Below are 14,493 nucleotides of genomic sequence, written 5' to 3' on the forward strand. Positions count from 1 at the left end.
ATGGCATTTCAGGAGGGCCCTCTCTGAGCTGTCTTTCTGGGCACCTGCATTGGGGTGGAGGCGGGAGTGGCAGGAGGGTAGACAACCAGCCCTGGCCCGATCTGCATATTCATAAGCCCCCACGCCGGTTGGCTGCTCTGAGTAGCCTCACTGTCCCCAGGGGGGCAGTTGCAGCAGTGCTGGGCTGGGCTGTCAGATGGTGCCTTACACGGAGACAGGCAGAGGGCCCCTGGCTCCCCTCACCCAGTCCAGTCACGGCTGGAGGCCTGCCTGGGGAGGAAGCTGGGAAACCAAAATCACTTCCTGACCGTGGCTCTGTCTGCCCAAGGCTGGTGAAGAGCGGGCTGCAGCACGTCCTCGGGGCCGCGGGTCCTACCTGGCCGCAGAGCCCGGAAGTGGACCTTTCTGCAGACTTCTTCTCTGTGAGTAACCCCATCCCTGCCATTTCCATTGCCAGAGTACTTCTAAAAATTATGGAACATTTCTTATGAAACTTTTCCAGCATACAGAAAGGCAGAGAAACTAGCATAAGGAACACCCACCTACATATACCCATCACCTAGATTTAACAATTGGTGATACGTTGCCATATTTTTTCATCTATTTTTGTGGGCTGAAACACTGTCAAGTAAATTGCAGACATCAAGCTGTTTCACTCCATAATACCCTGATGAGCAACTCTGGAGCACTTTTGAGGCTCTCCTTTCAAAAGTGACTGGGTCCTCACACCAGTCCTACAGGCAGGTGATTATCATCTCCAGGGAAAAAGGCACAAAGAAGCTGAGTGTGGCCTGAGGGCAAATGGCTGGGAGGAGAGGCCAGACCTCTTCACTCCCAGCCCAGGATCCTGTACTGAGCCATTGGAAGGGTCTCTGACAGCCAGGGCTGTTTCTCCTGTGTGATCCTGGGCAGGGCACTTCACCTCTCTGTGTTTCTGTTTCCTCATCCATAAAGCGAGGACGTGGCGAGAAGATCAGTGGTTTCCTAACACTGGTCTAGAAAGTTTTCAGAAAATGAGAGAGGACTATGTAAAGAGTTTTTCATTAATCTAAATGTATTCCTTACCACCCCTGCTTACCCGCTTTTTTTACAGGGATGGTTAAGATTATTTCATGAAATAAAAATGAAGGAGATAGAGTGCTTATGTGTGTGTGCCCTTTTTTCCAAAATAAAATGTTGACAACCCCAGCTGGTCCACATTTTTTTCTTTTCATCGTAATACAGTAATGGCTGAAATCTAAAATTCTGGAAACCACCCACTATACCAGATGATTCCTAAGGCCCTGAAAAGTTCTACGGTTGTGGGACCTCCCAACCCCACCTTAGGATGAAAGGAAACTACAACGTAAGAAGGGCCTAGTACCAGGGCACTTGGATGTGCTATCACATTGGGCCCTCACCACAGCTCTAGGAGGTGGGCACTGTTATCAACCCCATTTCACAGGTGAAGAAACTGAGGGGGAGAGAGGTGAAGTGACATGCTTAAGATCACATGAGAGCTAGTGATTCCAGCCCAGGGATATACCCGGTAGATCAAACTTCGGGGCTTTTAACTCGTTTGTGTCTGTGTCTACCATGGACAGAACTGCCTGACTTGAACTCCCCTCCCCATTGCCGCCATCAATCTGTGTAGTAGGGATGTCGCCACATCTTAGGGAACGAAACAGTGATGAAGTGGTATATGAGAACAACTTAGTAAAGTGTAAAAATGTTATATGACTTTGAGACATGCCACTCAGAAGAAATCAGCTGGGCCTGGGAGGTATTTGGACGGGAGGCTGTTCAGGAATATTGTGGGTCAGACAAAAATGTATTGGCATATAAATGTGAGTAAGTGATCATTATTATGAGTTGTCAGCAGTGACGTCTCAGACCCCATGACATCTGCATAGGAGAGGCTGGTTCAAAATAAAGCATTTTCCTCTGTATTTCTCCAACCATACGGTGGGGAGTTACCTCGTAGGCTCAAGGCTGGTCCAATTAGATTCCAAGTGAGTCTAGGAAACGAATGAACAAAATACTGCAAAGAGAAACCCTAAGTTTTTCTAACTAGGCAGGCACTTTATCAAGGAAATAACAATAAGCCTTCCTTATATAAATCTGGATTAAGCTTCAAATGGCAGTGATAGGAATGAGTTAGCATCACTTGGACTTTATTTACACAGGGCCTGTTATCCAGAGTCCCCCTAGCCCATCCTGTTTTATTGACTGTTGCCCACATCCCTGCTGGAGTGTGTCAGCGGTGCTTGACCTCCCTCCATGTGGACACACACAGAAAGTGGAGGCATAGCCTGTGGGCTGCAGGGAGCATTTCAGCCAGCCTCCCGGGTAGCCCTTCCCCTTTACCCATTTTGGCAGAGCTCTGGGAGACCCCATGGGGAAGGCACAGATTTCCAGGGAGAAAGTCCCCTGATTAGGAGGAGATTTGCACAGTTGATAATTCCACAGACACACCAGCTGACTTTTTTCAGATCTTGCCATGAGCTTTGACACCTCTTCAGCTGAGTGGAGACAACACACATCTTCTCTCATGTCTTATTATTTACTTGAAATTCAACCTCATCCTTATTTTACACTTTCTAGCTATAAAATCCTATATAATTTATTTTGCAGTTATCTCACAAGCCTGTGTTTGTGGCTAAATTTGCTTCTCAGAGGGGGTTTCTAATATCTGGTCCCCAGGAATATACATCTGGGAAAGAGTCAAAGAAAGAAAATGCAAGCTTTTAATTATGCAAGGCAAGGGCTGTCTTTGTTTTTTTAATTACAAAAGTGAATGAAAAATACAGAAGAGTAAAAAGAAAAAATAGAGAAAAAAATCACCCAATGTCATATCACCCAAAAGCAACTATTGCTAACATTAATGTGTTCTATTTCATTTTTTCTTTGCATTTTTAATATCTACTTTTCTCTTTCCCACCCTCAATTATAAAACAATGTTTTATAGACTCTTATTACACATGGTTTTTTAAAATGACTGCATAATATAACACCATATAGATGATACCTTACTTTATCACTTATTTAACACAGACAGGCAGATTTGGCAAACTTGGTGGCTCTGTGTTCTCCTGATCTATCGATCAATCTATCTGTCCATCCCCCACCCGCCCACATTCCTGAATGTATTGAGTTTGTTCCATGTACGTGGCTCTGTGCTCAGTGCCAGAAGGATCTAAAATAAAGAATCTCTGTTGGGGAGACAAAAATCAGTATAAATGAAGTATTTAGAGAATAATTCATTCAACTGAGCCAACGAACATCTATTTGGTAATTGTCAGTTAGGCACTACTGGGGGACACAAAGAAGAGGGAGCTCACAGTTTAATGGGGAAGACATGTTAGCTGCTTCAGAGAAGAAGTGACATTTCAGTTGAATTTTGAAAGAAGAGTAGGAGTGTGCAGGTGGAAAAGAGGGAAAAAGGCCTGCCAGGCAGCGGGATGAGTAAGTACAAAGACACAGAACCTTGAAGGAGTTTAGCAGGCTCGGGGAATAGAGTCCAGAGTGGCTAAACACAGGGCAAGTGTTGAGTATAGTGGTTCCAGAACAGTTAGATTAAGACTACCCTCAAAAAGGACTGAGGCATCTGAATGTTACAGCCAACAGGAAGCTAGCAAAGAGTTTGATTTTATTGAGGGGCATAACCACACCCATATTTTAGAATATTAATGCCAATGACACTGCCACTAAGAAAATGGAAACAATCAAAAGAGAACTTCCACCAACTTCCGCCTGGTATCTCCCCACCCATCAGCACCTGGATACATGTGTTTCCTTGCATCCTGTGGGCATGGATGAACTGTGTATTCTCCTATCTCCTGTGCACTAGATCCTTCCTACCCAAGGCCATGGCCCAGAAATTCTTCCCCTCTTGTCTCCACTAACATATCTACTCTTTCTATGGAATCATCGATACAAAATGCTATTACTTCTCCTATCTTGCAAAACCCTCTCTTGACCCTACCATCCCTTCCAGCCACTGTCCCATTTCTTTCCTCTTTATAAAACTCTTTGGAAGAGTTGCCATATTCAATGTCATCCATTCCTCTTCTTGCCCTCTCCCTTAAATCCACTCCAATCTGACTTTTTCTCTCTCCACTCTACCCAAACTGCTCTGATTGAAGTCCCTAGTGACTTGACATTACTAAATTGAATATTCAACTCACAATCCTATATAACTTGACCTCTTCTCTCTTCCTAGAAACACTTTCTTCACTTGGCTCCCAGGGCCTCACACACCCCTAGTTTTCCTCCAGGCTAGAGGATGGGGAACCAGTCACAGGGCATTGGAGCTGTCCACATGTACAATTATGAGACCCTGAATCAGGACAGTGGTAATGAGAAAGGAGTGGTGCGATGTTCTTCAGAGCCACTCTTGCCATAAATTTGATGACCAAGTCAATATTGAGGATGAGGAGTAGGGCAGGAGTCAGAGACACCTCTACTTGCAGCTTGAACAACAAGTATAAGAGGTGAAACAGAGTGGAGGGGGCAGCTGTCGAGCTTGAGTTTGAAAATGTTGGGTTTAAGGAGGAAATGTTCACTAGTAATCAGAATAACCATAACCAACCCTCTTTTCTTTTTGGAGCCTACTTCAAATATATATATATATATATAGTCTTGCATCATTTTTGTAAAGCTCCTCTTGGTTAGAATATCAGTTCTGCCAGTTTAATGATTATTATTTACAAAGCAGCTAATGTATACTTTATGATTCAAACTTCTTAGATGATAAAATCTGTTAAAAATAACTTTTTCATATTACAAAAATTATATATATTCATTGTCAAATTATCACAGGAAGTTAAAAAATGTTTCTTTCTCCCAAAGGAGGAAAACTATCCAACCTGTTGGTACAAACTTGGAGATAACTAATACTTTCATTTATATCAATTTGACAAGTCACCTATTTTTATTTTCCTAATTTAGAAAAATGTTAATTATTCAAAGCAAGTACTTTCTAATTATTCTGCCCCGAGGACCCAGCCTTTTTTTCTATCAGTGGCATCTGCTCGGTGATGGCACTTCCCCGAGTGGAACACAGGGAACTTGCTTTGCAAGTCTCTGCAAGTCACCCGGCAGCTCCAGGTGGAAGCTGTGGTCGTGTCTGCAGACTCTGGTGGCCTGCCTAGAACTCCCTGGTTGCAGAGGAGCTGAGATTTGCCTGTGTCCTTATCTGTAAAATAGGAATGACAACGTTCTCATGGAGCTGTGAGAATAAAAGTAGGTAATGGAGATAAACTTCTTGGTACAATGTCTAGCAAATGCTCAGTTAGCCACTACTATCATTACTATTGTTGTTGCCACTCTTCTTATTGTTATTATTATCATAACCAGGTAGAAGACGTTTCTCCCTGAGATCACTCTTGGGAATCTCTAGCCTTGCTTCTCAAAGTGTGTTCCTAATTAGCAGCAGCAGCGTCACCTGGGAGCTGGTTAGAAATGCAGAATCTTGGCCCTGCCCTACATCTGTTGAATTGGAACTTGCGTTTTAGCAAGATCCCTAGGTGATTCAGTTGCACATTCGAGTTTGGAAAGTTTGGCTTCTCAAAATCATATGTACTGTTTTCTGCCTATTTCTAATTTCAGGAATCTTCCCAGGAGGTTTTTGAGCCCTGGTATCCCAGAGTCTGAATCTGAATCCCAAGAGAGCAGCCCCCAGCTCATTCTGGGTGTACCTCCAGCTGAGAAGATTAGAAGGAGGGATTCCTGAAGCCCTTGGCTTCCTCACAGAGCCCTGACTAAATCAGTCACACAGCCTTGGAGCAAGTGCCTGTGGAGCCAGGGGATGGACCCAAACTCAGTCTTGCTTTCTCCCCAATCCCGGACCTGCTCCTGCCCAACAGTACCCTGTATGGAAGGTGGGAGAAGCCCATCCAGCCAGGAACTGGGCAGAGACACTCCCTTTCCCTGGAGCCAGGTCTCCAACTCCATTCTTGCTGAACCTGACTGGTTTGGGGACGAGCACATCCAGGCAAAGAGGGCCAGAGTGGAGACCATTGTCCAGGGCATGTGCCTTTCCCCCGGCAATGTCCGAGGCAGGGACAGCCCATGCTGCCCAGAGAAAGTCCGGGAGCGGAGGAGGAAGCAGAGCCTTCCCAGGCAGCAAGGCCTGCTGAAGGCAGGCCCTACAGGGTACTGGGGCAACAGGAAGGGACCGGGGGGCCCTCAAGTGAGAGAACAGCTTCACCTGCTAAAGCAACAGCTAAGACACCTGCAAGAGCATATTGTGCAGGCTGCTGGGCCTGGGGACACAGCTCAGGGCCCCAAAGATCTGGAGAAGGGGAAGGACCCTTTGATAGTAAAGCAGAAGAATGGCTGTGGGGTTAGTCCCTGGGCTCTGGACAAGGACCACCAGCAGGGTTCCAGCAGGGACCACTCCAGGGTGGAAAAACACAGCGTGCCTGAGGTCAAATACCAGTTTGAGGAACCCAGTCTCCTTCCTTCTGGAGTGCAGGCTTTGCTGGAGTTCCTGAGGAAAGAATTGACCAGGGCAGTGTCCCAGGCTGTGGACTTAGTATTACAAAAGGTTCTAGTGGATCCACCAGGCCACCTGACCCAGCTGGGCAGAGGCTTCCAGGGGCTAGCACCAGAGGGTAGAAGTGAGCCCTCATCTCTGGAAGGAGATGCCTGCAAAGAGCCACTTCCTCTGGCTGCCTTGCCAAGGAGGGTTCAGCCACAGGCTGGGGTTCCATTGGGGAACTCACCCCTGGCCAAGCCCCTAGATCCTCCTAAGTACTCTGTCTCTCCAAGAGTGATCCCCAAACCTTATCAGGCCCTCCCCACAAACTATCCCTCGACAGTGCCTTCCCACAGGCAAGAAACTCAGATTCTTAGCCAGCGACTGAGTCGTGGACACAGTGGCCATTGGAACAGCAGTCCTCCCCGAGACTCGTCTTCCCAAAGCTGCCCTTCCTCAGAGGCTGCCCTGCGACCTTGGGGAGCTGTAAAACTGCACCCATCAATTCTGAGACAGCAGCAGGACCCCCGGCCCTTCACCACAGCCCATCTGGAAGGTCTGCCTCTTCTTCCCTTGGTGAAGATGGAACAGGGAGGCCTGCAGCTTGTCACTGATGCACTTCCTTTTTCTTCAGTCCACATATCCTTTACTGGTAATTGAGGTTCCCATTGTCACTGTCCAGAGAAACAGGAAATCTAGAAGATGAGGAGGAGGAGGGGGTAGTAAATAACTACATGGCATACGGAATGGCTTTGCTTCCAAATAGTCTTCTGGGCCTTCCTTCCCTGCAGCTCACAGCTCATTACCCCCCCCCCACCCCCCCACCCCCCCACAAAACTGGTGACCACTTAAGGATGCTGAGAAGGTTCATTTACTTTCTTCTGTGACACATCAGATTCCACCATTACTGACTCATTCCTTTGGGTCTGAAGGTGTTTGGTTGTTGGGTGGTTGGTTTTTAAATCCAACTGGGCTCCCCAAATATGACAAGTACCCTATAGAAGGAAGAACCCGATAATTTAGTTATCAGCTTTTTATACCCCTAGGCAGAGAGGGTCAAAGGAATGACCTCATCCGAGGCATGGCTCCCCCAGTCCCATGGCTCTACAGTCAAAAAGACTACACTGTCTAGGAGACATGCAGGGAACATCTGAGCAGAAAAGAAAGGGGAAATTTTCGTCACGGACTAGATCTGCAGAGGCAGCTAGAAGGGCAAGAAGCCTTCAGCTTTAGGAGCACTTCTAAGGAGAGGGCTGGAGCTTGGGGGCTGGGCACTTGGGGAAGGCTGAGGGCCCCAGACTAATCTGCAGGGGCCTGAATCTTATTTCATCATCTTTGCAACCCTTAGGCAGACCCCACTCTTTTAAGCAGTGTTTTCCAGATATTAGTAATTATTGAATTAGAAGAAAAAGTAGCTTGGGTAAATATTGGGTTAACTTCTTCACTGCAGGACTTCTCAGAACTTTTAACATGTTGAAGCCCACTGTGAGGCTCTAAGAGGGTAATGTATGCAACCCTAAACTCATATGGCCAAGAACCCTTCTTCGAACAAGTATCTTGCAAGACTAAAGTTCCTTAGAACACATTTTGGATGATTTTTTCATGAGCTGTGCTTGTGAAGCTGCTTTTCATGGGCAGCCCTGAACTAGGTATCCAGAGGTCGATGTGTCTGTGAAGTCGCATGTGCAGGTGTCCTCTGCCTGGGTCCTCTGCCTGGCAAGCTGTAGGATGGAATGGAGAGGGGGTGGGAGCAGCTCACCAGCAAGCCAGGGCGGGCTCTGGAGTCCTAAATGCTCCGAGCGCCCCCTGCTGGTTACGTGTGTTGGACCCAGGCCCCCAAAGCCCTGGCGAGGCTTTCCTGGAAGGCAGTGAGCAACCATAAACCCATCACTGAGAACACCTCACCCACCCACTGCCTCTCCAGGCGGCAGGGAATCTTTTTGCAGGTATGGAGATACCAGCATAGATTGATTTTCTTGTCGAGCAACAGCTCTGTTCAAGAAAGGCTGCCAAGCTGTTTCCTGGCTGTACTCTCCTGGGGAGGGGGACATGCCAGTATCTGTTGGGCACCTACCATGTGCCTATTCCTGCCTTGTCAAATGAGGACTGGGCTCAGAGAGCATCAAGGTTTCGGGACCCATTCCTAAGAGAGTTTTCCATGGGTGGGTGCATGGGTGAGATACTTGGCTATCTCTGGAATGATTTGGGGCCCCCATGAAGAATCCTGGCCATCCAACTACTTCCCTCTGCCTACGTTCCAGCAATGAGATTTATTCCTGTGTCTCATGAAAGCCACCTAGGAGCAACCTGCTTTAAAGAACTTTCACATTCACATGGCATCCCTGTGAAATAGGAAGGGCAGGTATGACAAGATAAAGTACATTCATTGAGCACTTCCTCTGTGGCAGGCACTACAGTAAGAAGGTCATATGTACACAGCCCCTACCACTGAGCCACAATTCTGAAATCCAAACAGCTCGGAAATTCTCTATGATTTTTATCCCCCTAAGATGGATGTGAACTTTTTTGGTGGCAAAATATGACCTGTACCGATCTATCTATGGACTTTCTCCCACTTAGTGTAATAGTCATACACCTTGATGTGGGAATATTAATGTATCAACTCACAGATGCTGCCACAGGCTCTGCTTCAGGGATCAGCTAATATATGGCACATGCCCCAGATGACCTTTGGAAAATAACAAATTCTGAAATCTCAACCCCGTTTGGCCCAGGGTTTCAGATAAGGGGTCATGGGCCTATATTACCTCCCAATCAAGCACCCACTGTAGGATCAGGTATCAGAGAGATAGGGACAGACAAGCGCAGAGCCAGGATTCAAACCTGGGATCTGGTTGCCAAGCACAAGCCTTGCACCATTACATTTAGAAATGAGGCCAGAGAAGTTAAGTGGTTTTCCCCAAGGTCAAACAGCAGATAGGTGGCAAATTTAGTATCTGAAACTGGGTCTTTCATCTCATATCAGGGATTATTTCCACAGCACTTATGAATTTGTAAAGGGGATTAGAAGTAGGGCCAAGGGGACAGGAGGTAGGCTGAGGTCTTCTGGGTAGCAAACTAAGTGCCTGGGTCAGCTATAACTGAAGACGGTTTGGTTTCCTCTGGCTAAGCTGCTTTATCCTACTGAGGAGTCTTGATTGTCTTAAAGTTACAGCTCTCAGACTTGAGATCCAGGTCACTCTGTATAATATTTGTCACTGGTCCCAAGGATTGTCCTGGGGAATGCTAAGTGTTCTCCTGTAAGAATTTTTATTTCCCTCCCAACCTGGTGCCATGCAATCACACCACTATACCTGTGCTTGTTAAAGGGGAAACAATCTGTCTCCAGAGTGAGGTATGGTTTGAAATATAATTTCCATATTTGTGTAGGGATTAAGGTTGACTGTTTAATTATTCACTTGCTCCTTCATCCAACAAACATTTATTGAGCACCTACTATGTTCCTAGCACTGGGCCAGGCATTTGGAGTACAAAGGTGGAAAGATAAGGTCCTTGCCCTCAAGGGGCTCACAGTCTTAGTGGGGAGACAAACATGCAGTAAAAATTCCAATAAGGTCATTGCCACAACAGAAGTTTGTACAAAGAGCTTTGGTGGCCCAGGGTAAAGAAGGCCTAATTTGGCAAGGACAGGTTTCACAGAGGGAGCATCTAAGCTCCGTGAAGGAAGAGGAAAAGTTCTTCCAGGCAAATGGAGAGCAGGTGCAGTCCAGCAGTTCAAGCTTTCTGAACAGAAGCAAAATGTGACCCAGTACTCAAAGTCTGGTTAGATGTTGCTGGTTTAAACACTGTAAAGGCAATTATAAGAATGAGTACCAGGTTGGGGACCATTTAGTCGACTCCTCTCATTTTACAGATGAGGAAACTGAGGCAGAGAGAAGTAAATCTCTACTTGGGATCTCAAAATGGTTTATCTAGGATAGAGCTGCCATCTCTTTCCATCATCCTATTCTGAAAGCCTACACACACAAAGTACACCAAACTGTATTTGATATCATATATGCCATGTCTTTTACACATCAAAATGTTCTTTAAATTCTGTAAGTTTACTGTGCACATATGGTTTATGGTACCCAGCATCCAGAAAGCCTGACTAGGCTTGCTAGAGACAGAAAAATCAGCAAATTTATTGTTCAGCCAGGGGGGAAAAAAACTCCCACAAAGAACAGGACAACTTGCTATTTGGATAATTTGATGGAATTTTTGATAAACTGATGTTTTAACTTGTTAATTGTCCTTGACACTGGGATAAATTCAGGAGGGCCTAAATCCAGGTCACTTGAAGAAAGCCAAGCTAATGTTTTTTTTCACACGATACCCAAGCTCCAACCTCCTGAAGGCCTGTTTCCCTGATGTTCAGGTAAAGTCACTCAAATGAATTTCAGCTTCTGCAAAACTCCCAAGTTGCAGTGGGTTTTGCTCAGGGTGAGGCAAGTCTTAGATTATAATCTGTGTACTTCAGTCCTCCTTTGTGCTATGGATGGAATCCAGGCAATTTCCAGGTCTGGGCTGAGACTCTGCCTGAAGAACTACGACTAACTGTGGGCTAGGAAGTTTGGGTACCTGAACTTTTAAGCTTTTGATCTGTAGCTCTACCTGGAAACTCTGAGAAGGGTGTGGGGAGAGAGAAACACTAGTAAATAGCACCTTTGACCTACAGTACTGTCTTTGCTGGGGATAATATAAAAGTCTGACACTGTCAAATTTACTTTCAAATTCCCATGTTTCAAAACTGAGTTAAGGTATATATGGATCAAGTGTGACAATAAGGAAAATCAAGCTCTGATGGTTGGAACCAGACTTCACCTGTTCCCACAAAAAGCTTCTGTGGGCCTCCTTTGCCGGGGGCATTGGGTGAGGAGCTGTTAATACTTCGCATCTGTATCATTCCTTTACAGTTTTCAGGACTTTCCCCTCATACTCAGTTGCTTGCTTGATCTCTGCAGCAAATTGTTTTTGATTCATTCTGCAATGCCAAGTTGCCAATCAATTGCTCTCTGACCTACACCCTTACCCCTTCCTTTGGCCCTCTACTCTGGCAGAAGTCTCTGGTACTGCCATGCAGTCCACCTGGGTGCAGCAGAAGCTGGCACCACACTGGCCTTGACTGTGGACCCTCTGGAAGTCACACGATAACACCATGAAGTTTTTCATGGGTGAAAAAACCTTCATAAACCTAGTATATTGAAAAACATTTATTTTCTAATGGGCATTGTAGCTAATTCAGATTTTTCTATGTATAACTGAAGTCTTAAAAAACAGCCATGGCTTCTTTGTCAAAAGCAGCCTTCTTTAATGTTGGTTGAAACCATTCTTACTAACCCCTGAGTGGAGCTGGAAGCTGGCAGTTCTGCTTTGAGCACCTCATGGCAAAAGTCTGACTTGATGGACCCCATTGTTTGTACAGTTCAACCGCGGCATTACCTCCCAGATGATCAAGTGGTTCAGCAACTTTCGTGAATTTTATTACATCCAAATGGAGAAATATGCCCGGCTAGCGATTTCAGAAGGTGTCACGAATCCCAAAATGCTGGTGGTTCTCCGCGATTCGGAGCTTTTCCGAGCTCTCAATATGCACTATAACAAGGGAAATGACTTTGAGGTAAGACCACGTACTTGGATACCATGAACTCTGGTCAATGCCTTCCTTTGTGATTGGAGGTTTTAAAAAGATTCCCTTTTATATCTCTCAAGTCACTGAGAAGCCAGAGCAGCCTGGGGCCAATCACCCACAAATATTACAGCCTCAACATCTTCTCTTGGGCAACAGGTGGATACAGGAAACTGAATATACAGCCAGTCTTCATTCTGAAATTTAAGCAGAGGTCTGCCAGGTGTTATGCCATTTTGGACTCCGTCATTATCAAGTTGCACAATTTGTTTGCCTTTCTGCCTTAGTGCCAGGAGGCTTACAACTAAATTCTGTGCTCAGTTGCAGCGCATAGCCTTGGCTTAGGTTTTCTATACAGCCATATTGTTATTTTAATCATTTGGTTCTTATCTTTATTCTCATTTGAACATTTTTATTATTTGCCGACCTTTTATGGAAAGTCACCTCCAATCCTTTCTGCAAATATCAAATAAACAATACTCAAGCTTCTCAGTCCTTTGGGGATCTCTATGAAGGCACACTGGTGGCACCTTAGAGGTAAAGCTTCAGGGAAGGGCAAGCAAGTGGCCTAAGCTTCATTGTGTGAACTCCTAATCTAGAGACACACTTTTTCTCATGTGCGACTGACAACTTTGTTATGCTGGCATCTTATTCTGCAAGAGCCATTTATATATACTTCCCTCTTCTTGCCTTTCTCATTTGACTGTGATCACAAGGATCAGTCTATTGATACCTCCAAGAAAAGTCAGAACTGCTAGCATCAAGTGGTCAGATGCCCAATCATAAGATGTTTGGCAACCTAAGGTTACCTGTGGGGAAAATGGACCATGTCTCCTCTCTTGAGGCTCTCAGGATCAGAGTCAGAGTGAAAGGGTAGCACTGCCACGTCTTTCCCCAGGGGAAATAGTCATTTGGCATGAGCCAGGCTTGATCTGGAGGACCTGTGGGGGACCCCAACATTTATGGTGCCAGTCTGGGTGGGTGACCTGGACCAGATTCTTGAGCCCCACTCCTGGTTGCTTTGGAAGCAAGGATAATTCCAAGCCCCTTGGGTCCAGCCCCAAAAGGTAGTGGGAGGAGGTATGACAGTCATAAGCATAAGCTTGGGCACCTCTTTCCACATTAGGCACTAAGGAAAAGAATACAAAAAACCTACTGTGAACCACAGATTTAATTTCAATCAAATCAGAGTTTCCCACTTACTTATTAAAAAGTCATCCTATGACTGGAATCAGCTCCTTCTACAAAGAAGCGTCTCTGATGTGCTTTTTCTCAGGGCTGTTTCATTGGAACTGTTATCTTAAGGTTTGTATTTGATGAGGGAGCAGGAGATTCCTAAGGCTGCAAAAATCAGGGACCCGTAGAGCAGGGATGCTCTTATCAGCCCACTGCCCAAAGAACAAGTAGCCTGGAGCAGTGAGGTCTGTGCGGCGGCAGTGCTTCAGTCTCATGTCTTTTCTTTCTTGTGGGTCTCTTTGGGAATGCAGGTCCCAGGTTGCTTCTTGGAAATCGCCAGCTTGACATTACAGGAGTTCTTCAGGGCTGTCTCCGCAGGGAAAGACTCAGATCCTTCCTGGAAGAAACCCATTTATAAAATTATTTCGAAACTGGACAGTGATATTCCAGAGATATTCAAATCTTCCAGCTATCCCCGGGAGCTGTTTCGGAGTTAAGATCCCACAAGAGGGCAGAGTGAGGAGTGACTGGCCAGGATTACCTGGGCTTGTCTTAAATGGCAGTCTGTATACCTGTAGTCATACGAAAAGGGCATAAGAAACCCCCAAAATAGGCACTATTACCATTTCTGATCATTTATTACCTTTTCCAGAATCAACAGTTTAACCTTAACTATAAAAATATCAATTAAGTGTACTGATTAATTGGTATGTTGGTGATACACTGTTAAAAGAATATAACAGCTTGGAATCAGAAGACTTGAGTCTCAGTGCCACTGTTTCCAGGTGTGGTGACCTTGGAAAACTCCCTGGCATCTCTGCATCTGTAAAACGAGGCTGTAAGGATCAAAACATAGTATGTCCTAAAGTGCTCTCTGAAATGTTATGCACTACACAAATTAGTTTTTCCCCGTTGGTTTTCAGATTAGGTTATCTAATGTTGGATTTTCACAAATTGCTGTTTTGATTTTAATTGCCTACGTATCAAGCTCTACCTATTTGCTAGACACATTCATATATATTATATATTACCTTTAAACTTTCCACCAACACTGGAAAGTAGACATTATCTTCATTTAAAAAATGGCCAAACAGAAGTTTTGGAACTCTGAAGTTTTAAAACTCTGAGGTAACTCTCCAAAAGCTGCAAGGATTGGGTTGGGAGGGATGGTCAGTAGTGCAGAGGAACTCAAGACTTTGTCACACCAGACTGCATGCTGGACCTCATG

At 45.4% G+C, this 14,493-nt stretch overlaps 1 protein-coding gene across 1 annotated transcript; it reads left to right on the top strand.

The window, feature by feature from the left end:
• Positions 1-292: 292 nt before the first annotated feature.
• PROX2 (prospero homeobox 2) lies at positions 293-14,104 on the top strand. Its single transcript, XM_037832291.1, has 6 exons — positions 293-422; positions 5,590-7,093; positions 8,138-8,149; positions 10,737-10,838; positions 11,886-12,080; positions 13,577-14,104. The coding sequence occupies exons 2-6, from the start codon at positions 5,789-5,791 to the stop codon at positions 13,760-13,762; spliced, it is 1,800 nt and encodes a 599-aa protein (XP_037688219.1). The 5' UTR covers positions 293-422; positions 5,590-5,788; the 3' UTR covers positions 13,763-14,104.
• The last annotated feature ends 389 nt before the right edge of the window (positions 14,105-14,493 follow it).

The sequence above is a fragment of the Choloepus didactylus genome, chromosome 4 (assembly GCF_015220235.1).
Source record: "Choloepus didactylus isolate mChoDid1 chromosome 4, mChoDid1.pri, whole genome shotgun sequence".
NCBI classification, from domain to species: domain Eukaryota; kingdom Metazoa; phylum Chordata; class Mammalia; order Pilosa; family Megalonychidae; genus Choloepus; species Choloepus didactylus.

Coding starts and splice junctions, on each gene's coding strand:
- PROX2 (XM_037832291.1), top strand. CDS start 5,789: ATGGACCCAAACTCAGTCTTGCTTTCTCCCCAATCCCGGACCTGCTCC. Junction 10,839..11,885: donor CCTGTTTCCCTGATGTTCAG/GTAAAGTCACTC, acceptor TTGTTTGTACAG/TTCAACCGCGGCATTACCTC. Junction 12,081..13,576: donor ACAAGGGAAATGACTTTGAG/GTAAGACCACGT, acceptor TTGGGAATGCAG/GTCCCAGGTTGCTTCTTGGA.